The sequence below is a fragment of the Budorcas taxicolor genome, chromosome 13 (genome assembly GCF_023091745.1).
Source record: "Budorcas taxicolor isolate Tak-1 chromosome 13, Takin1.1, whole genome shotgun sequence".
Lineage (NCBI taxonomy): Eukaryota > Metazoa > Chordata > Mammalia > Artiodactyla > Bovidae > Budorcas > Budorcas taxicolor.
Genome location: NC_068922.1, coordinates 27,731,888 through 27,758,971, shown reverse-complemented (window position 1 = coordinate 27,758,971; position 27,084 = coordinate 27,731,888). Strand labels below are relative to the sequence as shown.

At 44.0% G+C, this 27,084-nt stretch overlaps 1 protein-coding gene across 4 annotated transcripts; it reads left to right on the top strand.

Moving 5' to 3' along the window:
* Nucleotides 1–27,084, top strand: SEPHS1 (selenophosphate synthetase 1). 4 transcript variants are annotated; one of them, XM_052650577.1, is made up of 9 exons: nucleotides 1–113; nucleotides 2,850–3,119; nucleotides 8,852–8,955; nucleotides 10,891–10,998; nucleotides 11,654–11,808; nucleotides 13,602–13,692; nucleotides 15,572–15,671; nucleotides 23,472–23,684; nucleotides 25,198–27,084. In XM_052650577.1, exons 2-9 carry the CDS (start codon nucleotides 2,927–2,929, stop codon nucleotides 25,410–25,412), a joined length of 1,179 nt encoding a protein of 392 aa, XP_052506537.1. In that variant the 5' UTR covers nucleotides 1–113; nucleotides 2,850–2,926; the 3' UTR covers nucleotides 25,413–27,084. The 4 variants fall into 4 exon arrangements, with proteins under 4 accessions (XP_052506537.1, XP_052506536.1, XP_052506538.1 ...); XM_052650576.1 differs by lacking the exon at nucleotides 1–113 and adding an exon at nucleotides 742–954; XM_052650578.1 differs by lacking the exon at nucleotides 1–113 and adding an exon at nucleotides 1,185–1,227.

Here is a 27,084-nt window from a genome sequence, read left to right as displayed (position 1 = left end):
GGGAGAAGCCTTTTTATTCAGGCGACGCTTAAGGGAGCCCGGCCGCGCCCGGTGCATTGTGGGAGCGGCGGAGTCCCGTTCGCGGGAGGAGGCGGAGGGCGCAAAGCGAACCGGTAAGCGCCTGGCTCGGGGAGGGGGGGCGAGACACCAGGCTTAAAGGGGAATATTCGTCCGCAGGCCCAAGGCGGCCGTGCGGATCCCCCCGCGGGCCGCCCGGGCGCGCCGGGAGCCGTGCACAACCGGCGCTCTGCAGCGCTGCCTGGAGAGGGGCCGAGCCAGGGCTTGGTGGGGCCGCTTTAAAAAAGAAGCACCGCCCGCGCCGCCGCCGCCGCCGCCGCGGCCGCTGCCGCCGCGCGGGGCCGGGGAAGGAGGGAGGGAGGAGAGGGCGGGGGAGGAGTGGAGGGGGAGGGCGGCGGCGGCGACGCAGGGGTTAATTTTTTCGCCCGCCGACATTTTTTGTGCGGCGGCGGCCCGCGCGCGCGGCGAGAGAGCCAAGCCCGGTCCCCGGGGCGCGGCGCCTTCGGGCCCTCCCCGCCTTCCCCCCGCACCCCCGCCCGCGCGCGCCCTCTCTTCGGCCCCGCGGGCGCCTTCTGATGCCTGGCGCCCCGGCCTGGCCGGCCCGCGAAACCGAAGCCCCATCGCGGCTAGTGGGGCCGTGCGGGCCTCGCGCCCTCCCCGCGGCCTGGGCCGCGCGGTTCCCGCTGCCGCCGGGACAGAGAGCGGGCGGGCGGGCATGGCCCCGTCGGCCGCCCCGCTCCGCCTCCTCCTGGCCGCGCCGCACAAAGAATCCGGGCCCGGGTGGCCTTTAAAGGCGGCAGCCAGGGATTTAAGGTGTCCCCGAGCGCTGCCCTCCGCCGCCCCGACGTGTGCTTCCAGCTGGGCACGCGCCTCTTGCGCCCAAGTCGTCGCGTCCTCCCCGTTGTTTGTTTCCTGGGCTTGGGGACCTTGGGGGAGGTAGGTACCGGGCCGGTGCTGCCCTCTTTCCCGCCCCCACTCACCGCGCTCCCCCGGCTCTGCGGCCCGCTTGGCGCCCTCGTTTGAAAAATTAAAACGTGGCTGGGAAAGAAAGGGTTAACCGTTGCTTTAAATATTCATGTTATTGTTTTAAAGGTGTAAGCTGGCGGCTTTGGGGTTCTAGTGGACTGCATATTATGCAACCCACCTCCCCCCCGCCCCGCCCCGCCATTAATTTCACCTTTCTGCAGGCCTCCCCCATCTCCAAAAAAAGTAAGATTTTTTTTTTTTTTTTTGAATTGAGATTTGTGTGATATACGTCCTTCATTCTATTTGGAATTTTGAAACTCCTGAGTGCCTTCTGGGCTTAAGGTGTTTTAAACTTTTTGCTGTTAAAAATCTTGGAAGATTTAAAAGGAAGCTAGTCTCCTGAATTCCAGATTCTCCTCCCCGCCTTTATTTTTGGATAGAGATTGAAGGTAGGAAAATAACTGGATGCCTCGTGAGTTGGATTTTTTTCTGCCCCTTGTAGGAGTGAGGCAGTGTTAAGTGCGAGGCATTTGGTGAGGAAAGGACTGTTGTTTTTAAACCCTTGCAAGTCAAAGTGCTGTTGGACTTTCCCAGCTGTAAAATGGCTTCAGAATTCCCAAGTCTGTAACTTGATTAACCTCGCGCCCTCCTTTTGCACAGGTGTTTTCTTGGACTGTCGGAAGGTTCACTCCTTTACAGTTGTATTTCAAACCAGAATCATTGCTCACCCCAAACATGGTTTTGTAAAGACAGTTTGGATGACTCCCTGAACTCAGGCTTTGTGAGATTTATTTTAAATGAGTGACGTGCTTCCCAAGGGATCGAAAACTCTATAAATGGGAATTATGTTCTTAATCATGAATTTTATAGGGGAAACTGACCTTAAAACTTAGGGTGTCTGTTATTCTGTGCCCAATAAAGCATCGCTCTGGAAGTTTATAAACCCCGGGAGCACAGGAAAGGTTTTCATTTAGCCCCAAGGCTTCAAACTTAGAAAGATTTGTTCCAGAAACTTCCAGTGGTACCCCAAACTATAAATGCTAGTGATTTAGTACAACTTATCACTATAGATCTGCGATGAAACAGTAAGGAGGAGTAGTATACTTTGTCAATGATGTGTGTTTACTAGTTAGTTGGGCAGCGTTTGCTTTCTAGGAAATAGCACTGAATTAAAACATCAGAGAACTAACTTTCCACTGCTCTGTTGTAGAAAATGAACCTTGCTGTGTTAAAACAGCCATTCCAGGTTTCAAATCTTGTTTAGACAGGCTTCCTATTAGTTTTGGATCATTTTGTGTACTTCTGACTTAGAATCAAGATCTGTTTTTCTAAAATCGAATTTAGCATCATAAAAAATTTCATCAAATGCATATCCATCAACTTCCATTTCACCAAAAGTGCCTGTTAGGTATTTTATTTTTCTTTTAGATAGCAAAAGGTCTTCCTGAAAAGTCACGTTAGCCAGGGCATCTCATTTCTAAACCATAGTACTTCCTGGTTGATAGGTGAAGTGACTCGTTTTCCTGTAATGCCACCAGCTAGAAGAACGTTTGGGACTTTTTGCTCAAGATGGCACTGTGTCCTGTAAGCCAGCTGGCCCATAGTTCTGTCTTCTTGGCTGCCCCTCACAGCCACAATTATAACGACACAGACTCAGAACGTGTCTAATGGTACAGTCACTTTTTAAGACTTACCTGGCTTATACATCACTGTGTCAAACCATTCTGGCCCCAGATGGCTGTTTTCCTGTGGTCTTGGTGATTTCAGCCCATTTCATGTTTACTTTTAACTGTCATATATTCACTTGATTCTTGGCAAGTACTGGTGAGAACTCAATGGTGTCTTTGTGTTTTGGTGCTACCCAGGTGGATCTACAAAGAAACCAGCTGCGTAGGAAAGGGAGGGGAGGAGCCCGGCTGTGAGGTGTGTGGGCCCAAGAACCATGTCTGCACGGGAGTCCTTTAACCCGGAAAGTTATGAATTGGACAAGAGTTTCCGGTTAACCAGATTCACTGAACTGAAGGGCACTGGCTGCAAAGTGCCCCAAGATGTCCTGCAGAAATTGCTGGAGTCCTTGCAGGAGAACCACTTCCAAGAAGATGAGCAGTTTCTTGGAGCAGTTATGCCAAGACTTGGTATGTGAACCATTGTTTTCTTTCATATTTCCCGAGTAGAGCATCTTGGATGCACTGTTGTCAGTGAGTCAAAAACTGGAGTTCTCTTTTCCCATATTGCCTTTAAAAAAAAAAGATAAATTTCTCCAAGAAGGATTCAGAGCAAAGCAATGGTGAGTGAAGTCGCTCAGTCGTGTCCGACTCTCTGCGACCCCATGGACTGTAGCCTACCAGGCTCCTCTGTCCATGGGATTTTCCAGGCAATAGTACTGGAGTGGATTGCCATTTCCTTCTCCAGGGGATCTTCCCAACCCAGGGATTGAACCCGGGTCTCCTGCATTGTAGACAGACGCTTTACCATCTGAGCCACCAGGGAAGTCCTTATTTGGAGGAACTACTTGAAAAGCATCAAGAAATGTGCTCTAACCATTTTTAGACTGTAAAGTATATGATTGAGACAGCTGTTAACAGTAAAGGTGTTTTTTATTCAATCAGATTAGAAAAGATAGTGGTTCTGCATCCTTGTACAGGACTGGGAGAGCAGTGACTGGGTTGGGGGAACTCAGGGCTCCTCTGCAAGAGGCATCACTAGAGAAGCTCCCATGGGAGGAGGGAGAAGGAAAGTGCTCCAGACACAGAAGGCAGGAACACTGGACTGGGTCTGTACTTGACCCCAGCTTGACATCGGGACTTGAGAGCTGTGTTTCCTTGACCCAGGTCCTGATGTCCTTAGTGATTTACCCTTCCCCAAACATTGAGCTCAGAAAGAAAGTCTCAGCTGCTGGGATGTCTGTTAGCTTCTGTGTGTGCTTTGTTCAGTGTGTCATGCAAGTGTGATCACTTTGCCTTTTGAGTGTTAGTTGTATATTCTAGGAGCTTGTAGATGTTTTGTAGTTACAGTGTGTGACTTGATCAGTTTTCCTGCATAAGATTTTAATTGCATTTCTTTTTGCCTATATATGATCACACTCTATCTCATAACATTGGCTTTGAACCCAGGGTACTCCTTTCTTTCCTGATTGTATAAAGCAGAGTTGCTTTGGGTAGGAGAGAGGAAAACTCACTTCCTAGAGTCTCAGGGCCTGTAAAGGCTCCTAGGAGCTCAGTTAGAAAACCGCCCTTGAGAATTCCCTGGGGATCCTTGGCTAAGACTTCGAGCTTCCAATGCAAGGAGCCCGTGTTCAGTCCCTGGTCAGGGAACTAGATCCCATATGCCACGACTAAGACCCGGTGTAGCCAAATAAATTATAGAAAAAGAAAACCATCCTCATCTATCTAATGTCTCAGTGTGAAACAATAACATGTGAATGAGGTAGAGTGGACGTCAGGTTACTTGTCAAGGAATGAGAATATATTGAGAAAATCATTAGATAACTGGGCAACAACAAATGTAGTAAAAACCTCATGGATGGGACTTCCCTGATGGTCCACTGGTTAAGAATCCCCCTTGCAATGCAGGGGACAAAGGTTCAGTCCCTGGTGGGTGAACTAAGATTCCACATGCCTCGGATCAGCTAAGCCTGCAGCCTACAGTTACTGCGCTGGTGCACTCTCCAGCCCGTGTGCCACAGGTACTGAAGCCCATGAGCTATGGAGTCCATGCACTGCAGCTGGAGAGTCTGTGCACTGCAGCAGAAGATCCTGCATGATGCAGTGAAGATTCTGAGTGCTGCAGTTAAGACCCAACACAACCAAATAAATAATTAAATTTAAAAAAACCAACAACTTTATGGATAAAGCAGTGATTCCCCTCTGTAACTGCCCTCGTTGACTTATTGAGCACTCAGGCAGTTGGTCCTTCCAGCAGCCCTGTGGTGCTCCGGAAACCTGGGTAGCCTGTTTCCTGTCACTTGGTGGGGGTCAGAACTTGAAATCCACACCTTTCCATTCCTCTGCTCACCATACTGCTTGTCATCTGATTTTTCAGTCCAGACATGTTTGTGGAGAAAGGAGCTGCATCAGCTGTAACTCAGCAGTGACAGCAAGGGAACAGGCCAGGAGAAAGGGATAATAAGTGTTACTCTGTACACTCTTCTTAACCCTCCTGAGTCTCAGTTTCCCCATCTGTAATATGGGCTAATAATACCTGTGGTTTTCAACTGTTCTGAGTACCAGAAATTATCTGTGTATGTATGTGCACTGTATCTGTACCCACATACATAATATATGCATGTTTTTATGTATGAAGTATGTATGTATACACATAAGTCTGTTGACATGTTTTAAAATTTTGTCTAAAAGTGTCAGATTTTTGGCATTCTAAGGGTAAGCCGTAACAGTTGTTAAAGATACATGTTTATTGTATTCTAATGAACTGTTAGGATAAGTATGTCTTGGAAATTGGTACACGTGGGACTTCCATGGTGGTCCAGTGGCTAAGACTCTGCCCAGGTTTGATCCCTGTTCAGGGAATTAGATCCCATGTATGGCAACTAAGACCCAGCTCAGCCAAATAAATTAATTTTTTAAAAATTCTTTAAAAAAAATTCTTAAAAAAAAACCACTTGGAACATCTGTTGCTGATGCATAAGCTTTATCACATGTTGACGGCTGCTGGCTATGGAGGTAGTTTGATGATTTAGGTTATTCTTTAAATTTTATTTTTAATTTTTTTGCTGGATGGTTTCAGTCTTGCTGAAACCTTCTAGAATTCCCCTTCAGCCACTGATTAAGCACACCCTGCTCTGTATTTGAGGCTTCCTTCACTCTGGCATCTTCCTTTATTTCTACCTATGCTGTGCCTCTGTCCTGCTCTCTCATACTTGATATACTCGTTTTGAAAGCCCATGGCCTATCCTAGGCTCACCCTCTCTGTCTTCCTTTCTTGAAATTTGATAGGGGATTTGTAAACCAGTCACTACAAACTAGTGCTGTCCCAAAGAAAGATGAGATGAGCCCCCTGTGTCATTTAAATTTTTCTACTACAGGTAGTTCCAATTAAAAAAAAAAAAAAGAATCAGGGACTTCCCTGGTGGTCCAGTAGCTAAAACTTCTTGCTCCTGATGCAGGTGGCTTGGGTCCAATCCCTGATTGAGGAATTAGATCCCACATGCCACAACTAAGCATTCACATTCTGTGATGGAAGATCCTGATGCTAAAGTTAAGACCCAGCACAGCCATATAAGTAAATAAATAGTTTTAAAAAATATATCAGTTCAGTTGCTCAGTCATGTCCGATTCTTTGCGACCCCATGAATCTCAGCATGCCAGGCCTCCCTGTCCATCCATCACCAACTCCCAGAGTTCACTCAAACTCATGTCCATTGAGTCGGTGATGCCATCCAGCCATCTCATCCTCTGTTGTCCCCTTCTCCTCCTGACCCCAGTCCCTCCAATAATTAGGGTCTTTTCCAATGAGTCAGCTCTTCGCATCAGGTGGCCAAAGTATTGGAGTTTCAGCTTCACTATCAGTCCCTCCAGTGAATACCTAGGACTGATCTTTAGGATGGACTGGTTGGATCTCCTTGCAGTCCAAGGGACTCTAAAGAGTCTTCTCCAACACCACAGTTCAAAAGCATCAATTCTTTGGCGCTCAGCTTTCTTCACAGTCCATCTCTCACATCCATACATGACCACTGGAAAAACGATAGCCTTGACTAGACAGACCTTTGTTGGCAAAGTAATACTCTGCTTTTGAATATGCTATCTAGGTTGGTCATAACTTTCCTTCCAAGGAGTAAGCGTCTCTCTCCTCTTTCACTTTCATCAAGAGGCTTTTTAGTTCCTCTTCACTTTCTGCCATAAGGGTGGTGTCATCTGCATATCTGAGGTTATTGATATTTCTCCCAGCAATCTTGATTCCAGCTTGTGCTTCTTCCAGCCCAGCATTTCTCATGATGTACTCTGCATAGAAGTTAAATAAGCAGGGTGACAATATACAGCCTTGACATACTCCTTTTCCTATTTGAAACCAGTCTTTTGTTCCATGTCCAGTTCATGTGAATTTAATTCTACTATATTTTAACTTAATATATAAAAATGTCATTTTGATGCATAATTAATATAAAACACTGCTAACAAGATGCTAGCTGAGATTTTTCTCAGGTCCAAGTGTTTAAAACTGAGTGTGTGTTTTACACTGGTGCACATGTCACTCTGGAATTGCCATATCTTACCATGTGTGGCTGGCAGTTCCCATATGGACAGCGCTGGACCCTCTTAAGTGTGCAGTGGTGTCCTCATGGAGAGAGACACATGGGTGATGGGAGCTTATTGTCAGCCCCAGGAGTGTGCTCAGGAGTCATGGTTCACACTCTCTGATGCTGGGTAGAGAGAGAAATAACTGCTCTACGGATCAAGAAGATTGAATTCAAGTTTAAGATTCTCATGTTGGGAAATGTTTAGTGCTAACTTTCAGCAACTCTTTTTTCGTGTCTCTTTCTATAGTCCTATAGTTATATGGAAACCTGAAAGGGAACATTGCCTCTTTTCCAAAGTGAATAGTAATGTATTTGGAATACCCAGTTCTTGGCATGATCAGTTTCAGGAGAATCATGTGAGTTAATTGTGGTTCTTGCCCTGTTTCCACTTGAGTGCTGCAGAGTATCATCAGTGGGCATTTCTGTGCACATGCACCAAATGAGAGGAACTGTTGCACACTTTCTGATCGCTGGTAATGAGTGTTCCATGGTCACAAATTTGTGAGGCTTGCCACTCTGAAACAAAATCCTCCATTCCCTAACTGGATCTTCCACCAAGAGTTTCTGCTTTGCCATCTAGTATGGTAATAAAAAAAATCAGCCTGCCATCACAGAGTGATGTTTTACCTAACTTGGCTTTATTTCTGTGTTAGTAATAATGGATCAGACCTTGACAGACTGCCCCTGGGACCCAGCCTGTCTGCGGGGGCAATTGTGAAAGCTCACAGGTAGTCCTGTCTGTGGGATTCGGATGTGATTTATTCTTGTTTCTTTTGGGATTCTGGGTAAATCTACCTGCTTCCTTTTATACTTCCTCCTGATTTGTCCTTTGCCCATTGTGTTGCAAAGTCAAAATGCTTCCTAAGGGCCAGGGGGTGTCCCCTGGAGAGAAGTGTTGGGAAAGCACTCCATTCAGGTGGGAGGCCAGTCTAAACTTAGTGTTTGCATTGCAAGTGTTTTTTTTCTTTTTTTTTTTTTAAGAAATTGTCTTGACTGTTTCTAAACCAATTTCAGGAAAAGGGAATTATTTCTAAATAGTCCATCAGTTGTAAGATCCCGTGGGTACCACAGTGCTTATGTGCATGCTTGATTGGAGTTGGTGAATACTTGTTCTAGCTTTATCTTTTTTCCTTTTTTGGTCATTTTTTTACTAAAATGTAGAATAGCATTTTATATGTGTAAAATATTTTACAGATTTTCTGGTGGAAAAACAGAATGATGCCCAAAGATGTACTCTTGGCTAACTATGGAGAAGAAAACCCAAGTTCCATCTGTGCTGTTCTCATCTTTGCAGAAACTCTCTATGGTGCCAAGCACAGGATAACAGTAAAAGAAAGGAAGATTTCTCTTCAAGGCATCATTAGAGTCTCAGAATTGTACCATGTTGACATTGAGTCTTCATGACTAACAAATTGTCTTCTCATTTGCTATCTTAAGCTGGTTTTGTTTCACATTTATTTCAGTTATACTTCTTGATAGGAAACACATTGCTTTGTTGGCAGTGAGCAGTGTTTCATAAGAGTCTTGTGCAGAACTCCTGTCAGTACACTGAAGGTGCAAAATGACCCCACTCTTCTGTTGACTTCTGGATGATGGTGACTCCCATCTTTGCAGGCATCGGGATGGACACCTGTGTCATTCCTCTGAGGCACGGCGGCCTTTCCTTGGTTCAAACCACAGATTACATTTATCCCATCGTCGATGACCCTTACATGATGGTGAGTTTGATCCGAAGTATTTTTACATCTGGAACTGCTTACTCTGGGTTTGGAGTGGTGGCTGGGTTTTGTACGTGCATGTGTGGGTGGGTTTTTTGTTTTTGTTCCGTACAAACTGTTGTTATTCCTCCCACCGTGACTCTGCCATTGTGGGTCCGACTTGACTGCTCCCTTGCTCACAGTTGGTACCGTGTGTGAGGCAGGCAGGGCGGATGTAGGGCATCCCCTGGTGCTCTTGTACCTGCGCACGTCTCTCTGTCAGAGCACCTGTTCAGTGTGTCTATGGAATGATGTGTTTCTAGTTTTCTCCTTTTGTTTCCTTGTCCATGTTTTTCTTTGACATTTGTAAACTCCGCTTTCCTCTGTAATAGGACAGATCTTACATGTCTCTGTCCAGAAATAGAGAGCTTAGCATCTCATCACAATGAACTTGACCATTGACCCTGATTCTGGTCACTCCTCTCGCCGTGTCTGTATTCCATAGGGTAACCCGTGGGTCTCCCTGCTGATCATGCTCCGCTCAGATACCCCCACCTGCTCATTGTGGGGTTGCTGCCAGCAGCCCCTCCATCTACCCAGCTGGACCCTTCCTTGCACCCTGGCAGCTGGGAGCAGCCAATGAAGAGATTGGGAACATCCTATCTGTAGAAAGTGCCAAAGGCCCCTCCTGGTGCCAAGGGCACTGGGAACGAGGCGAGGAGGGAGTGTTCACCACTCAGGTCCCAAGACAAGCACATGGGCTCCCAGGAACCTGTTTCCTGCCCACACAGCCAGCTGTCTCTCCGGTAAAGCAGTGCTCCCGTGCACGCCATGCCCCTGGTGTCCTACCTGACTGGGGGCCCAGGTGGCTGGAACCAGAATGCATCCTCTGCCAACATCTTGCTAAAGGACCTGAGAGCCTAGCACAGAAGGGGCAGCACACCTCTGCAGCCCAGCCTGTGGTTGGCACCTCCCAGCATGCCGACCACACTCCCCCTGTTGCCTCGGGAGTGAGTCACAGGAGGTGATCCAGCTCCCTGCCAACCTGCCCAGAAGTTGTAAGACAACATAATGATAAACCAGCAATGAAATGGCCACTGGAAGTGATAGTAACTTGCAGTTTGATTACCCTTAATGTCAGAAGAAAAGTGTGTCATTTTCTCCTTTCCTGTTTAGAGAAAGGCAACTTAAAAAATTTTTTTCAATCTCTGTCAGCAGGAGAAAATCTTTTATTTTCTATAAATAAATTATTAATAATTATTAATGTTATTGATAATTATTAAAATAATTATAAATTATTTTCTATTTTATTTTCCACGTTTCTATTGAGTACCAGTTCAAAGTTCCTCAATAAAACTATATAGTTTACTGGGAATTGCCTCCCTTTTTCTTTAAAAAACAGTCTGGTTTCAGAGCTAGGTGTTGTTCATTTCTTCTTTTTTTTTAACCAAGATGATTTTCCTGTTTATCTCGTACAACTTTGGAAAGGAGTCCAAAAATTTCTCCGAGTACATAAAACCCATCTTCCCCGTAACCAATAAAAATTGGCCCTTTTTAAGAATCTGTTCAGGGTAAGTGACCGTTTCTACATTTTCTTTAAGACGGTTGTTTCCCAGCATTTCCACTCTGACTCCTCTGCAGCCATCTGTACCACGCCCGCTTCTCTCCACCATCTCTCTGCTCTGGGTTCTACACCTAAATAAATGGCAGGTTTCTCCTGATGTTTTAGAATGGCGGAGAACGTAGAAATGCTTTGTGCTGCACCGAGGAGAGGTGGTGGCAGGAACGTCTGAGCTTGGTTCTGTGGTGGAGGAAAGGCAGTGAGTGTGTGAAGCACAGCTGCTGAGGCCCACGTCCTGGAAAGTCCCCTCCCGGGTGCCTCTGGGCAGCCCAGCTCTCTGTGTCTGCCCCGGAAAGTCCCCTGGGGTCCCTGCTCACGTCTGCCTTCTCTTCCAGGGCAGGATAGCCTGTGCCAACGTCCTCAGTGACCTCTACGCCATGGGGGTCACGGAGTGCGACAACATGCTGATGCTCCTCGGAGTCAGTAATAAAATGACCGACAGGGTGAGTAGGAGCCTTCCAGCCCAGGGTGTGGCACCGAGGCCGTCACCCTTCCCTTTGGTCACTGCCTGGATGGCGACATAGACACTGGTGGGGTCGGGGTGTCCCACTGCTCACCTGGAGCATCCGTGGCCTCGCTGCCTGGCCTGTTCTTTGACTCAGAGGTGAATTTCTGTTTAGATAATTTTTGACAGGTGATTGGTTTCATCCCCACCCCCTGCCGTAGTTCTCCCTGCGCATAAGAATTGAGCGTTTGGTAGGCTCTTGTCTGCCCCTACAAGGTGCTCTTGGGCCTCTGCTTGGACACAGCCATCTGGGGCAGACGTGGGGTGCATGTGAGCTGGTCTTGGGTGGTTCAGGTCCTTGTAGAGAGCCCATTCAGATGCAGGCAGCCCTGAACACCCAGCGCATTTCCAGAGTTCACTTCTCTTGTCCAAGCTCCATTCACATGGTAACCTGTAGCCTCTTCCAGCTTGTGATAAAAGGGCTACAGAGTGAGCTGTTCCTACCTCTTTCTGTTACTCCTGCCCCTTCTGGAAACTCTGGTTTTATGATCTTTTCTGGTTTACGATCTTTTCATAGCTGTAAATGTATAGAGACTCTTTTCCAGGTTTTCAGCTGAATGATGTGACTTTTTAATTTTCCTTTTAAACCCTAGGAAAGGGACAAAGTGATGCCCCTAATTATACAGGGTTTTAAAGATGCAGCAGAGGAGGCAGGAACGTCTGTAACGGGCGGCCAGACAGTGCTAAACCCCTGGATTGTTTTAGGAGGTGTGGCTACGACTGTCTGCCAGCCCAACGAGTTTATCATGTAAGTCATTTTTTTGTTTCATGTCACCTGGCCTGGTTCGCTCCCCAAAATTTCACATAACATAAAATTCAGTTTTTTAAAATATACAATTTATTGGTTTTCAGTATTCACAGACTTATATAACCATCACCACTGTCCAATGCCAGAACATTTTCATCTCCTCAAAAAGAAACCTCGTATTCATAGCAGCTACTACTGACTCCCTCCTCCCCCACTCCCTGAAATCCACAGATCTACTTTCAGTCTCATGGATCTGCCTGTTTTGGACATGTCATATGAATGGAACCATGCAACAAATGATGTTTTTGTCCAACTTCTTTCACTTAGCATGTTTTCAGGGTTCATCATGTTGCACATTTGTTGGTACTTCATTCCTGTTCATGGCTGAGTAACAAACACATTGTTTGGACAGACCACGGTGTGTTCATCCATTCTAGGTCACAGGCCTCTGGGTTATTTCCACCTGTTGTGAGTGATGCTGCTATGAACATTCATGTGCAGGTTTTCCGTGTGGACACAGGTATCAAAAAGACAGTAAGCAAGTCTTGGTGAGCATGTGGCAACATCGCAGACCTTGTCCGTGGCTGTGGGGAGTGTAAAATGGTGCAGCTGCTTTTGTTCCTCAGGTTCAGTAGTCAGCACATGACCCAGTAATTCTTAGATATCTGCGCCTGGGAACTGGAATGTATGTCCACACAGAAAACTTGGACATGAATGTGTGTAGCAGCATCCCCCACTTGTTTACTGTCCTTTTTGATAATAGCTGTCTCGGTGGGTGTGAGATGAAACCTCAGTGGGTTTTGATTTGCATCTCCCTGATGGCTAATGCTAAGAGCATCTTTTCATGTGCCTTCGGGCCATTGCCAGGTCTTTGGAGAAGTTTCTCTCTTAACACAAGTTGTCACTTTTCGTGTTTGACATCCTGTCAAGAAAACCACCTTGCCCTGTTCTCTGAAGGAATCAGAAGCTCTGTTTGTGGAGTGGGTTTTGTGAGCGGGTGCCAGGTCCACGTGTTTCACAAATCCAGAAATGTGAAAGGGTGTGCCTGTGGGTTTTTAACCCACTTGGATGATTGTTGTCCAGTGTCGGGGGACCAGACGACTGTGTGGACAGTTCCTTGAACCAGGACAAGACAGACATGAGTGCTAGTCGTGAGGGTACTTAGTGAGACAGGAGTTTTGTTTGGGGGGCAGTCTTTCTGTTTTTAGGGGTGCCTTTTTTTTGATATTTGCCTTCTGTCTTTAAGACAGGGCCCAACCAGGGATCCTGTGTACCAAGGAAACTTATTGGTCATAACTCTGAATTTGACACACTGATGGTAAAAGTACCAAAACATTAGACCCGTGATCGATCAGCCTGAGAAATCCCACCTGCATCTCTGCTGTATACGTGATTGTAAAACAGAAAGTACAGTGTTTGTTTCAGAAGTCTTGTTGCCTCAGAGCCCTGGTGGGTCTGTGTTGAAAAGTACAGGGCATGACTGAATCAGGGCCTGATGATGTCTTTGAAGTCTAAGCAGTTTGCCTTTTTGGGAAACTAGTAAGTCATTGTCCTGAGTGTTGAAGTCGTGGCCTCTCCACTTTTCATTTAATGTTTTGTTTTGTTCATCAGTCGTCCCAGTAGTAAACGATAAAGCTCTGCTGTCAATACATAGCAGTAGTTGGCTTAAATATGAGTAAGTGACTGCAAACACACATGTGGTTTTACTAGCCTTTTTTTTCTTTTGTTTAACCAATGATGAGCTTATCTTCTTGGTTAATTTGATGAGAAACTGCCAGTGTTCTCTTCTTCAGGCCAGATAATGCAGTGCCGGGTGACGTGCTTGTCCTGACAAAACCTTTGGGGACGCAAGTGGCCGTGGCTGTGCACCAGTGGCTGGATATTGTAAGTGACCTTCACCTTCCGGTGGCTTCTAAAATGAGCTCCTGAGGACTCCCCTGGTGGTCCCATGACTAAGACTCCATGCTCCCAGTGTAGGGGTCCCTGGGTTCAATCCCTGGTCAGGGAACTAGATCCCACATGCCCCAACTAGAGATGCTGCATGCTGCAACTAAAGATCTTGTGTACTGCAACTAAGACCTGGGCAGGCAAATAAATACATAGATATTTAAAAAAAAAAAAATTTTTTTTTTAATGCACTCTTCTAGTTGTAGTACCAGAGAGTATAGTGTCAATCTAGACCTTATAGAAATCCTGGGAGTTGTCCCTATTCTTTTATTAAATCCAAGTTTCATGTATGGAGTGCTTAAAGTTCAGAAGTACTCCATAAAGAGAATTTGGGAAACAATTGAGTTTATCTGTTCATTAGTTACTGAGCTGGCTATATCTTATCGCTGAAAATTAATACATATGAGAATGTGTGCAAACTTTGATATTTGAGGTATAAATAAGGCCAGGCTTATTGACAATTTAAATTATTTTAGCCATGAGTTTTTTGGTCATTTCTGGTTGCTTGTTTTATCTTTTTAAGCTCATTAGTAAATCAGAACATTTTGATAAATAATCATCTTATGGAGAAAGCATCTAGAATATAAAGATATTTATCCTGAGTCACTTTTCTACTGCACTGTGATCAATCATTCTTCCTTTAAGACTTTCTTCATTGCTGTAGCAACTCAAAAATGAATGATTGTGGTATATTCTCACATATCTCAGTGCTTTCAGTGTCTGCAGTTGACATCTGAAACCACTAGTCCTGAGAAACAATTGAAAAAGAGTAATTTTATGTTACTCATCAACCAGATAGATCTTAACTTGACAAACAGCAGAGAGAATCTCTAAGGAGGCCATATTCTTTAGATATTTTTCTCTTCTCATTCAGCAATGATGGGGACATTTTCCATCTAGTATGATCACTTGTCTATCAGTCCATAGGACTTTGCTTTTTACCAATTTCTTAAAGGTGCTCAGAACTGGAAAAAAGCAAGTTTCAAAGACTAAGTAACAGTGTGATACCCTTTCATAAAGGTCGGAAGCAACCAGAGTATTGTTTGGGCGTCTGTATGTATAAGGATACTGCTTTTCAAAAGGCAGGAAAATGACAAGTATAAAATTCAGAATCGTTGTTACCTCTTGGGGAGGGCTGAGGGGCAGGGAATAAGGGAGGTACACAGAGATAGATTTCCGTTGGGCGGTAGATTATTGAGTGTTGCTAAAAATGAGTGAATTCATGAATGCTGGCCATTAATGGACCATGACTGTATGTCATGAGCCCAGCATCGTGATGCTAGACTCTTTGACTATCAGACTGGGGAAGAAGAGGAAAGACAGTGGCGTTTCAGAGGATGTACTGTGTGGTCACTCTCAATGTCATCGGAGCCAATGCTAAGTTGAAGTTCTTTCCCATTCATTTGTTCCTCAAAAGGACTTGATCGCAGAATTCAGGGAGAGTCAGTAAAATATTAACACAGTTAACAAGAGAAACATGAAAGTTGTCAGCTTACAAGGGCAGATGCAGAGGAGAACCTAAGGACATTCACAGCTGTCCCGCTGGTCTCACATCTCCAGTAAACTGCAGTGTTGGACTACAGAGGTGCAGCTGAGGGCAGAGAAGATTCCATGATAATAACGTCTAGCGGACACCTAAAATAATAATCTCGGGGGTTGGGGGAGTGGGGAGTTAGAAAACTTAATTTTGTGTGCAGAATTAGATAAGTAAAACGCCTCAAGATGACTAAGGAAAAAATAGGCTCTGTCAGTGGTTAGAAACAAAAATTGATCACATTTTTTCTCTTTTCTCCCTCATCTGTGTTCCTGTCATCAGCCTGAGAAGTGGAATAAAATCAAGCTAGTGGTCACCCAGGAGGATGTGGAGCTGGCGTACCAGGAGGCGATGATGAACATGGCTAGGCTCAACAGGACAGGTACGGCCAGGCTCGGGTCAGCAAGCTTTCTGAGACGCAGGAAGGGAGGTATTTCAGGCTCTGTGGGCCATAGTCTCAGTTGCACTGATTTTTTTCCTCCTCATGACTCTTAACATTGTTTTTTTAAAAAAATCTTAGCTGGAGGAACTGGCCATCAGCCAGGTTTGGCCAGTGACTGAACACCCCTTCTGTTGGTGCCTAGAGCCCTGGTGGGAATCCAGACACGTTGCGTGTTCTTGACATAAGCACGGGGTAAATGTGATTTACCTTAGAGGAAAAAAAATCATATCCTTATTTTAGGAACGTTTTTAGAAAATATAAAAAGGAAAGGAAAAACATTGTTCATAGCCCCACCACCCCGAAATAACTTCTGTTAATACTTTTATGTATTTTTCTAAGATTTTTATCCATGTTTGGTTGGTTGGTAGTTTATTTTTATCTTACTGTTGAAGTTGTAAACTAAAGGTTAGCATACATTTTACTTGTATTTGGAGTTTGGCTGGGGCAGGTCGTGGAGCGGCATGCCAGATCTTAGTTCCCCGACCAGGGAGGGACCAAACCCATGCCCCCTGGAATTGCATAGTCTTACCCACTGGACCACCAGGAAAGTCCCTGGGATTTGCTTTTATTCATTTAATATTACTAAATTCTTTTTTCCATGTTATATAATTCTAATACACATGATTTTTAATGGCTAGATGTTCTATCAGACAGTATGCTGTAACTAATTTGCCTTTTACCTACTTTTGAAGAATTTATTTTGAGATAAAATTTTTCTGTAATTTTTTTTTCCTGCATTCCAAGAGTATTTCTTTGGCTTTATTCCAAATTAAGTTGAATTGTAATTATTTAATTCTTTGTTTTCTGATATTCTCATCACTTACAACCAAGGTTTTTCATACCTACTTCTTTTACTGTGCCATGTTTAAGAAGTTTGTGGGTTGTCTTGTCCTTCAGATTAAGTAGTTTAACAGTTAGAAAGTGATTTGTAATGGATTTAGTTTTACTCATATAGGTTATTAGTTTATTTATATTTGTGCACTTAAGATTCCTCTATCCTTAAATTTTAGACATTCCTGATAGGGATATGGCAGAACACTTATGGCGGCGTGTTCTGTCGTATGTGGCAAAATTAAGTGTACGTTTATTTTGACCCAGAAGTCCCACTTCCGAGAGTCTATCCCAAAGCTACAGTGGCCAGAATATGAAATAACATGTGTACAACACTATTCTTTGAAGCACCTTTTATAATTGCGAAAGAAGGGTGTAATCTAAGGGTCCATCACTAGGTGACTGACTGGGATTATCTGGTCTCCATGCACAGTGGAATACTATGCCCTAGAAAAAGGAATGAGAGAGCTTTATTACCAGGAGCTATCTGTAGGATATGGCCAGTGAAAAAGCAAAGCACAGAGCATATATGTAGTATGCTGCGTTTTGCATATTCATAAATAAATAGGAAGTAATAATATGTATTTTATACTTTCAAAAAGAAACAGTGGAAAAATAAAGACATCAGCAAAAATTATTATATATACAAGAGAACAGGGAGGAAGCAGACCCTCTGAACATGCTTTGTTTCATAAGTTGAACTTGGAAACAAATGTTTTATGTAGTTTTCTACACTTACAAATTAAATGAAAAGAGCATATTTTATGAATCCAAATCAAATTTTTTAAGGTTGTCCAACATATGTCTAAGCTAGTGGCAAAACCACATGAAGAATTATTTCAAATCTCTTTGAGCATGGTATTTTCTGGGTACATCCTGAAGTCAAAAATCCACAAAAATCTTTCATTGTTGTCAATGGGTTTGTGTTTGTGAGAATGTTGTATATTGAGGTAAATAAGTGAATGTAGTTAGGAACAGAGACTTTAGAAAGAAGTAAGATCAAAGAAGCTAGATTAATGCATCTTCAATTTTGAATTATCAGTGTGAACTCAGGATTATTTTTTTTTCCTCTGAAAATGTTTATTTCTGAACCTGTTGAAAAGACCTAGAAGCAGTGAAGGGTGAAGTCTTATTGCCCCTGGTCGGAAAGTTACTGTTTTCCACTAAAAAGTACCAGGACTCCCTGGGGAAATGGCAGGCTCCAGCTCTGGGGCAGGAAGTATGGAAGATAAGCTTGATTTCCTGTGCCTGGAAGTGGTGGTGGTGTCGCATCCTGACAACTCCAAGGGGCTCCCACTTGATGGGAGGTGGAGGCTACCGTTTGAATATCAAAGACCAGAGTGACCATATCAAGTATCTGAACAAATGATAATTAAAACTTTTTGGTCACCTGGGTCACCAACTTATTCTGAAGTAAAAGTGGTCATCCTCTTATTTTACCTGTCTTGTATGGGGTGAATTTCAGGGAAACTGAATTTTCTAAAAAATTATTTATCAAAATCACATCTAATAAATACAGGAAGAATGGTTGAATTACAGAGTTGCCGTGTTTGCTGTCCCCTTGATTAAATGAACCTCATCACCAAACATCAGTGGCTGCTAAAAGCTTTTGGTAAAAGGTTTGTGTTGATGATATTACCCCCCATCCCCCGTGAAGGATTCTTGGCAAAAAAAATGAACCTGAGTTTCTTCGAGCCTTCGTCCTAAACACCAGTACAGGAAATAGGGAAAATGGTAGAACATGCTCGAATCGGAGATCCCCAAATCCAGAATGGAGGAGATGTTTTAGGAAAAAGTGGCTCAGTTTCCACAAATAAATAACTCTGAGAGGCAACTGTTGTGACGTTTCAGAGAGAGCAATCAATATAGTGTTCATTTTGTTGGTGTGATAATGATATTGTGGCTGTGTTACAAGTTTTTTTATCTTTTAGAGGCACACACAGAAATTCCGATAGCTGAAGGGTTGGCTTTAAAGTTTCCATATCACCTCTCACATCCCCCAACAAGCAGGCAGGAAAAGATGAGACCCCAGCAGATCGGTGGTAACACTTGAGGCTGGGTATTGTTAGGTATGTGGGAATTCGTGGTGGTGTGTTCCTCTCTCTGCTTTTGTGTTTCATTGAAATTTTTATAATAAAAATTAGCAACAGTCATTCCAAGATGATGCTGTGAAAGTGCTGCACTCAATATGCCAGCAAACTTGGAAAACTCAGCAGTGGCCACAGCACTGGAAAAGGTCAGTTTTCATTCCAATTCCAAAGAAAGGCAATGCCAAAGAGTGCTCAAACTACCACACAATTGCACTCATCTCACATGCTAGTAAAGTAATGCTCAAAATTCTCCAAGCCAGGCTTCAGCAATAGGTAAATCGTGAACTCCCTGACGTTCAAGCTGGTTTTAGAAAAGGCAGAGGAACCAGAGATCAAATTGCCAACATCCGCTGGATCATGGAAAAAGCAAGAGAGTTCCAGAAAAACTTATCTATTTCTGCTTTATTGACTATGCCAAAGCCTTTGACTGTGTGGATCACAATAAACTGGGGAAAATTCTGAAAGAGATGGGAATACCAGACCACCTGACCTGCCTCTTGAGAAATCTGTATGCAGGTCAGGAAGCAACAGTTAGAACTGGACATGGAACAACAGACTGGTTCCAAATAGGAAAAGGAGTACATCAAGGCTGTATATTGTCACCCTGCTTATTTAACTTCTATGCAGAGTACATCATGAGAAACGCTGGACTGGAAGAAACACAAGCTGGAATCAAGGTTGCCGGGAGAAATATCAATAACCTCAGATATGCAGATGACACCATCCTTATGGCAGAAAGTGAAGAGGAGCTAAAAAGCCTCTTGATGAAAGTGAAAGAGGAGGGTGAAAAAGTTGGCTTAAAGCTCAACATTCAGAAAACGAAGATCATGGCATCTGGTCCCATCACTTCATGGGAAATAGTGTCAGACTTTATTTTTCTGGGCTCCAAAATCACTGCAGATGGTGACTGCAGCCATGAAATTAAAAGACGCTTACTCCTTGGAAGAAAAGTTATGAGCAACCTAGATAGCATATTCAAAAGCAGAGACATTACTTTGCCGACTAAGGTCCATCTAGTCAAGGCTATGGTTTTTCCTGTGGTCATGTATGGATGTGAGAGTTGGACTGTGAAGAAGGCTGAGCGCCGAAGAAGTGATGCTTTGGAACTGTGGTGTTGGAGAAGACTCTTGAGAGTCCCTTGGACTGCAAGGAGATCCAACCAGTCCATTCTGAAGGAGATCAACCCTGGGATTTCTTTGGAAGGAATGATGCTAAAGCTGAAACTCCAGTACTTTGGCCACCTCATGCAAAGAGTTGACTCATTGGAAAAGACTCTGATGCTGGGAGGGATTGGGGGCAGGAGGAGAAGGGGACGACAGAGGATGAGATGGCTGGATGGCATCACTGACTCGATGGACGTGAGTCTGAGTGAGCTCCAGGAGATGGTGATGAACAGGGAGGCCTGGTGTGCTGCAATTCATGAGGTCGCAAAGAGTCAGACATGACTGAGCGACTGAACTGAACTGAACTGATGCCCTATATAAGAGAAGTGGTGACCAATACTTTAAAAGTAGAATCCCTTTTCCCTAGTGGCTCAGGAGGTAAAGAATCTGCCTATAATGCAAGAGACCTGGGTTCGATCCCTGGGTCAGGAAGATCCCCTGGAGAAGGGAATGGCTACCCACTCCAATATTCTTGCCTGGGGAATTCCGTGGACAGAGGAGCCTGGCGGGCTACAGTCCACGGGGTCACAGAGTTGGACACGACTAAGCGCCTGACACACACTCACTGACCATAGGATTCAGTGTGTCCTCTTGTCTGCTCTGATACTCAGAGCTTGTCTAGGACGGCATTGGGAAGAGCTGAAGTGGAGGTCATGGCTTTGCTAAATGTCCTTGACTGCCCCACTGTGCCAGGTGTTGGTGTGTGAATAGGATGGCCTTTTCTCAGTGTTGCTTAGCTAGCACTATGAACCAGAGTAGGGTCAGTTCTCCTCTCAGCATGTGTTGTTGAGGATATACGTAAGTAAAAGATTCTGGTATAAGGAGAGATAAAAGAGAGGTTTGGTGAACTTGTGCTTAGTCACTAAGTTATGTCCGACTCTTTGGGACCCCATGGACTGCCTCCCGCCACACTCCTCTGTCTGTGGGATTTCCCAGCCAGGAATACTGGAGTGGGTAGCCATTCCCTTCTCCAGGGAATCTTCCTGACCCAGGGATCGAACCCAGGTCTCCTGCATTGCAGATGGATTCTTTACTTTCTGAGCCACCAGGGAAGCCCAAAGAGAAAAAATGTATATCAAAAAGCAGGTCTTTGCTAGTGGTTTAGTGGATAAGAATTCGCCTGCCAATGCAGGGGACAAAGGTTCAGTCCCCAGTCCTGGAAGATTCTTCATGCCGTGGAGCAACTAAGCCTGCATGTCACAATTACTGAAGCCCACACGCCCTAGAGTCCGTGCTCTGCAACAAGAGGAACCACTGCAGTGAGAAGCCTGAGCCCGGCAACGAAGACCTGCTGCTGCTGAGTCGCTTCAGTCATGTCCGACTCTGTGCGGCCCCATAGACAGTAGCCCACCAGGGTCCCCTGTCCCTGGGATTCTCCAGGCAAGAACACTGGAGTGGGTTGCCATTTCCTTCTCCAGTGCATGAAAGTGAAAAGTGAAAGTGACGTCGCTCAGTCCTGTCTAGCGACCCCATGGACTGCACCCCACCAGGCTCCTCCGTCCATGGGATTTTCCAGGCAAGAGTACTGGAGTGGGGTGCCATCACCTTCTCTAGCAAAGACCTAGTGTAGCCAAAAAAAGAGAAAGCATTTACCCCAGAGCACTTCTATAAACATATGGCGTATTTCATTTCATCAGAAAGACATTTAGTTTTTAAAAATAAGCAATTCAGTTACTCCCCTCATCCCCAAAATGAAATATATAAGTGTGACTCTAAAAACATGTCCAAGTTCTGTATGAGGAAAACTATAAAACTGATGAAACAAATTAAAGATGTAAATAAATGGAGGTATTCCATGCACATGGATAGAACTCAGTATTGTCAAGGTGTCAGTTCTTCCCAACTGTAGGTATAATGCAATCTCAATTGCAGTTCTAGCAAGTTATTTTGTGAGTATCAGCAAACTGATTCTGAAGTTTATATGGAAAAGCAATGGACCCAGAACAGCCAACACAGTGTTGAGGTTTTGGAGGACTGATACCTCCTGACTTCAAGACTTCATATAAAACTGCAGACATCAAGATAGTGTGTCGTTGGTTAAAAAGAGATCAATGGAATAGAATAGAAAGCTGAGAAATGGGCCCACATAAGTATAGTTGAACTGATTTTTGACAAAGGAGCAAAGGATAAATCTTTTAAACAAATGGTTCTTGAAAAATTAGACGTCCATAGGTAAAAAATGAATCTGGACACAGGTATTAAACCCATCATAAAAATAAACTAAAAATGGATTGTAGACCTAAATGCAAACCTGCTAAACTCCTAGAAGATGACATAGGAGAAAACTTGGGTGATCTTGGGTTTGATAATAGCTACTGAGATAACACCAGAAGCACAAATCCATAAAATAAAAAATGGACAAGTTGGATTTAATTAATATAAAAAACTTCTCTATAGAAGAGACTGGGGATGAAAAGACAAGTCACAGACTGGAAGAAAATCTTTACAAAACACATGTGACAGAGGACTGGTATCCAGAATTTGCAACGAACTCTTGAGACCCACCAATAAGAAAATCCAATTAAAAAACGGGGGGCGGGGGGAGAGCTGAACAGAAACCTCACCAAAGAAGATATACTGATGGCAAATAATTATATGAAAAGATGCTCCACGTCATGTCATTAGGAAACTGCACAGCTGCTAGAATAGCTATAGTCAATACCAAATGCTGGTGAGGGTGTGGAGCAACCCATTGCTGATGGGAATGCAAAGTGGTGCAGCTGCTTTGGAAGATAGTTTGGCAGTTTCATACAAAACTAAATCTGCTAATATGATCTAGCAATTGTGTGCCTTGGTATTTGCTCAAATGAATTGAAAGCTTCTATCCACCCAAAAACCTGCACATGGATGTTTGTCGTAGGTTTATTCAAAATTGCCAAAGCTTGGAAGAAGTTGGTAAATATATAAATTTATATTTATATAAATTAAGATTTATTAAAGTCCTTCAGTGGTTGGTAAATATATAAATAAACTGTGGTCCATCTAAACAGTGGAGTATTACTCAGTGCTGAAGAGAAGTGAGCTATCACGACATGGAGGAGCCTTAAGAACACATTACTGAGTGAAAGGTATCAATCCAAAAAGATCAAATTCCAGCTCTGACCTTGTGGAAAAGGCAAAATGATGGAGAAAGTTGAAAGATCAGGGGTTGGAGGAATGGGTGAAAAAGTGGAACTTGGGATTTTCAGGGAAGTGAAAACACTGTGTATGATACTCTAATGACTGGATACACGAGCTCATACATCTGCCGCACGCATAGACATCAAGAGTGAACTCCAGTGTAAACTGTGAACTGGAGTTAACAGTAATATATGAATACTGACCTGTCAAGGTAGCACACTGATGCTGGCTATTACTGTTGGAGAGATGGGTGGGGGCAGGGACAGTATGGCAACTGCTAAATTTTCTGTAAACCTAAGACTATTCTAAAAAATAAAATGTGCTAATTTTTTTAATTAAAAAATAAAAGATTAACCTTTCAGATATCAGGAATGTACCTTGAATTTAGATCAGACAGTCTTAAAAGGTCTTGTTCTTATTTTAGGAGAGTATGTTTGAGACTAAAGCATCTGTAAGATTTTGAGTTGAGGAGGGGTGCTTTCTAGGAGTCTCTGTTCACGACACCAGATGACAAAGGCTTCTCTGTCCTCTGGCAGCGGCAGGACTCATGCACACGTTCAACGCCCATGCGGCTACTGACATCACAGGCTTCGGGATTCTGGGCCACGCACAGAACCTGGCCAAACAGCAGAGGAATGAGGTATCCTTTGTGATTCACAACCTTCCCGTCCTGGCCAAGATGGCAGCTGTGAGCAAGGCCTGCGGAAACATGTTTGGGCTCATGCACGGGACCTGCCCAGAGACATCAGGTACCAGGGCCCTGGCCCGGGTCAGGGGTTAACGCTAGTGAGGCCAGTGGGACCTCCCTGAGGAGGAGGAAGCCAGGTCCAGGAGCAGGGCCCTAGGGTGTGAGGTCTTGGCTGGGAGCATCTCAGCCTGCTGCCATCTGCCACGGTGTCTCACGCCATCCTTCCTGTGATGAGCAGCATTGTTTTCAGTCCAGTGTTGTTTGGTGATGGGACGGGAAGAAGGGAGGATATGGGGAAAATAGGTCATCACCTAGTTTCCATTGGAAACTCAAGAAATAGCCAGTGTATCCATAGGTTACATTGACAAGGCTGTATTTTTTCCTTGCAAAAGTCTAAAATTAGTGTTTTAAGAATGAAATAGTATATGATATCTCCAAATTACCATTTTTCTTTTTGTCCCTTTTTTTTTTTCCTTTACCTGGACTCTGTTTCGTCCTTTCAGTTCCATCCCCCACCCCACCCCCCTTCCTCCCGCTAGTCTCTTACTTCTGTTACACTTCCTCTATAACTCAGGAACTGTTTCCCTGTCCTGGTAAAAGAGTTGAAACATCTGGGAATGAAGTAAAGTACCCATGCCTAGACTAAACCCCGAGGTAGTCAGTCTGAGGTGGGCCAGGTCATGAGAAATTCTGACCCCTAGAAGCTAAGACCACGAAGCCCCACCCATGCACCAGCCCTGGGGGTGGGGATGGGGGGTTCGTTTCAGGTGGGCCTCTCAGCCATAGAGAGGACCCTGCTACTTCCTGACCTCAGAATTATGAAATCCACTTCTTCGAAGTGTGCTACAAGAGGGTAGCTGAACTGTTGGTAGAACAGTACCTGCTGCCTGGCAGGCGTGGAATCAGAGTGAATAAACTAATGAATATTCCCAACTAACGCAGTCTGTCTCTATTAAAAAATGAGAAGTTTCTCATTTTTTGTAAAAGGTCATATATATTTTTTTCCCCAACTGGGTTTCTTCTACTTACAAATACATGAAATTATTTTGGCTTAGCTACTCGGGTACCAGTGAAGATTTATTTTCACATATTTTGTAGTTTTCTATTTTGAAGTTAATGACAGAGCCAGGGACAGAACCTAGATACTTTGAGGCACACACACTTCTTTGGCCTTAGTTTTTAAATTTAAAAAAAAACAAAACAAAAAAAAACCACATGAAAAGCCTTTTTTGGTAAACTGAGGACTCCATGTAGAGAATCAGATTGAAAATGAAAAATTCTCTTTTGTTAATCCTTTAAAGTGTTGCCTGGGAAAGATTGGCACCACATACGTTACTGCGTCTCAGACGCTTCACTCCTACACAGCATCAGATGATTCACAAGGAGGGTGTTTTCATGACTTAAAAGTTTGTTGTTGTGTGTGTTTTGAAATATAGTAGAAGTTGAGCAAGGACTCGCTTAGCGACTCCACTGCGCAGTCTGTGGAATAGACGCAGGCAGTGCAGGTCTCTTCTGGGGAGACAGCAGCATCACCACTAACCGTGCTCCTTTTTTCTCCCTTTCCCTTTTGCCAGGCGGCCTCCTGATCTGTCTACCACGTGAGCAAGCAGCTCGATTCTGCGCAGAGATCAAGTCCCCCAAGTATGGTGAAGGCCACCAAGCATGGATTATTGGGATCGTGGAGAAGGGTAACCGCACAGCCAGGATCATAGACAAGCCCCGGATCATTGAGGTCGCACCACAGGTGGCCACCCAGAATGTGAACCCCACACCTGGTGCCACCTCGTAATCTAGGCCAAGGCAGCTGTGTGGTTTTGTTTTTAAATAGCTCTATTTCCTTTATTATCATTTCAATTAAAGACTATAAACAACAACGAAAAATCTCATTGTGTCTACACATCTGGTGACCTTAGGTCGATTTGTGAGTGGATGCAATTAATCAAATAAAATCCATTGCCTTTTTTTCCCGTTACATTAACTGAAGATGCACCTAATCTTGAGGCAGCTTCTGAGTTGAGAATTATATTGTTATCCAATACTGTTGATTCATTTTGAATCTTTAGACACTTATCTCTTGCCGAGTAGGCTCTTTTTAAAGGTGCTTTCACGTAGCACAGACATTGCCTGTCGTAGTGTCATAGCAGTTTGTGTTTTTTCATTTTATGTATATTTATCATTATCCTCCTGATCCTTTTTGAAGTGTCTGGAATGGTATTCTGGTGGTATTCTGGAAAGACAGGATTGGTGAGGGAGTGACTCAGTGGTGTCCCGGTAGCAAGAGGGTTGCATGAATCCTTCTAGTCTTCTAATTCAAGAGCATCTCTTTGACCCAAGGGTGCATTCAGCTAAACCAGGCAAGTGCTTAACTGCATGGAAAGCACTTTGAAGACAAAAAAGAAATGTTCTTTTTTTCTTTTTTTTTGTAGCCTTCCTAATACTTGCAGTAGTATCATTAACTGTTTTCTTTATTGATAGCAAAAAAGGACACTTTTTGCAATGTAATTAGATGTTCAATAGCACAGCAAGGAATTGCCTCTGAAAGGGGGTTCATGTATAATACTCATTTACAAGTCAGCATATAATTAACTACACAAATAATTTTTAAATATAATCAATAATAAAGACTGTTCTGTGGATAGTCGTGTTTAATACATTTTATATTTTGTATAGTGATTTCAGACCTTTTGTTTCCTTAAAATCCAGCTGTTTAGCCTGATTCTTAGCATTATTTTGTCCTTTGTGCCAGTACTTCTCCGTGCACGCTTCCTGTGATCTGTGTGGAAACCTGCATTGGCCAACCATGCAGCTCGAACTTCAACTTGTTATTCAAATAAATATTTAATTTTTTTTTATTGCTCTTGTATAATCAGATGCCCCGTTTAGTATTATTTTAGAAGCATCGAGAGGGTTTTGGCTAAAATACAATTTATTGGGGGAAAATTAGATTTTAGTTTTATAAAACTTTCAAGTCTTTCACGGGACCTATATTTTCTTGAATTAAATTTTGTAGTTCTAGAACAAATAGGTGATCTAAAAAGGTGTTTATCCGTGTTCCTTAAAAACAGAGGCTTCCTTTTATTTTCACCTACTGAACCAGTAGGAGAGGCTCCTCTCCTCACATGTCACACTGTCCCCGCATGTCCCACCGCCCACTTCTGAGCGCTTCCTGCCTACAGGCACCAAAGTCGAGAATGGCTCAACTTCTTGCCAAAGGAAACCACCACGCGGGAGCAAAGCCCTGGAAGAGGCTCTACCTTGGACTCGCCCTCCTTCAGGAGCCAAAGCGCAGCCTCTTGGCACATGTTACTGGAACTCAAGCCATTAACTTCAGTGTGTAGGACCAAGGGGCTGCAGCAGAACTGAAACTAACTGGACATTGGGTAGGGGCTGATAACCGTGTCGGTCCTCAGAAGCTGCAAACTGGTGGTCAGCAAAATAAAATGTGTTGGAAACCTCTGAGT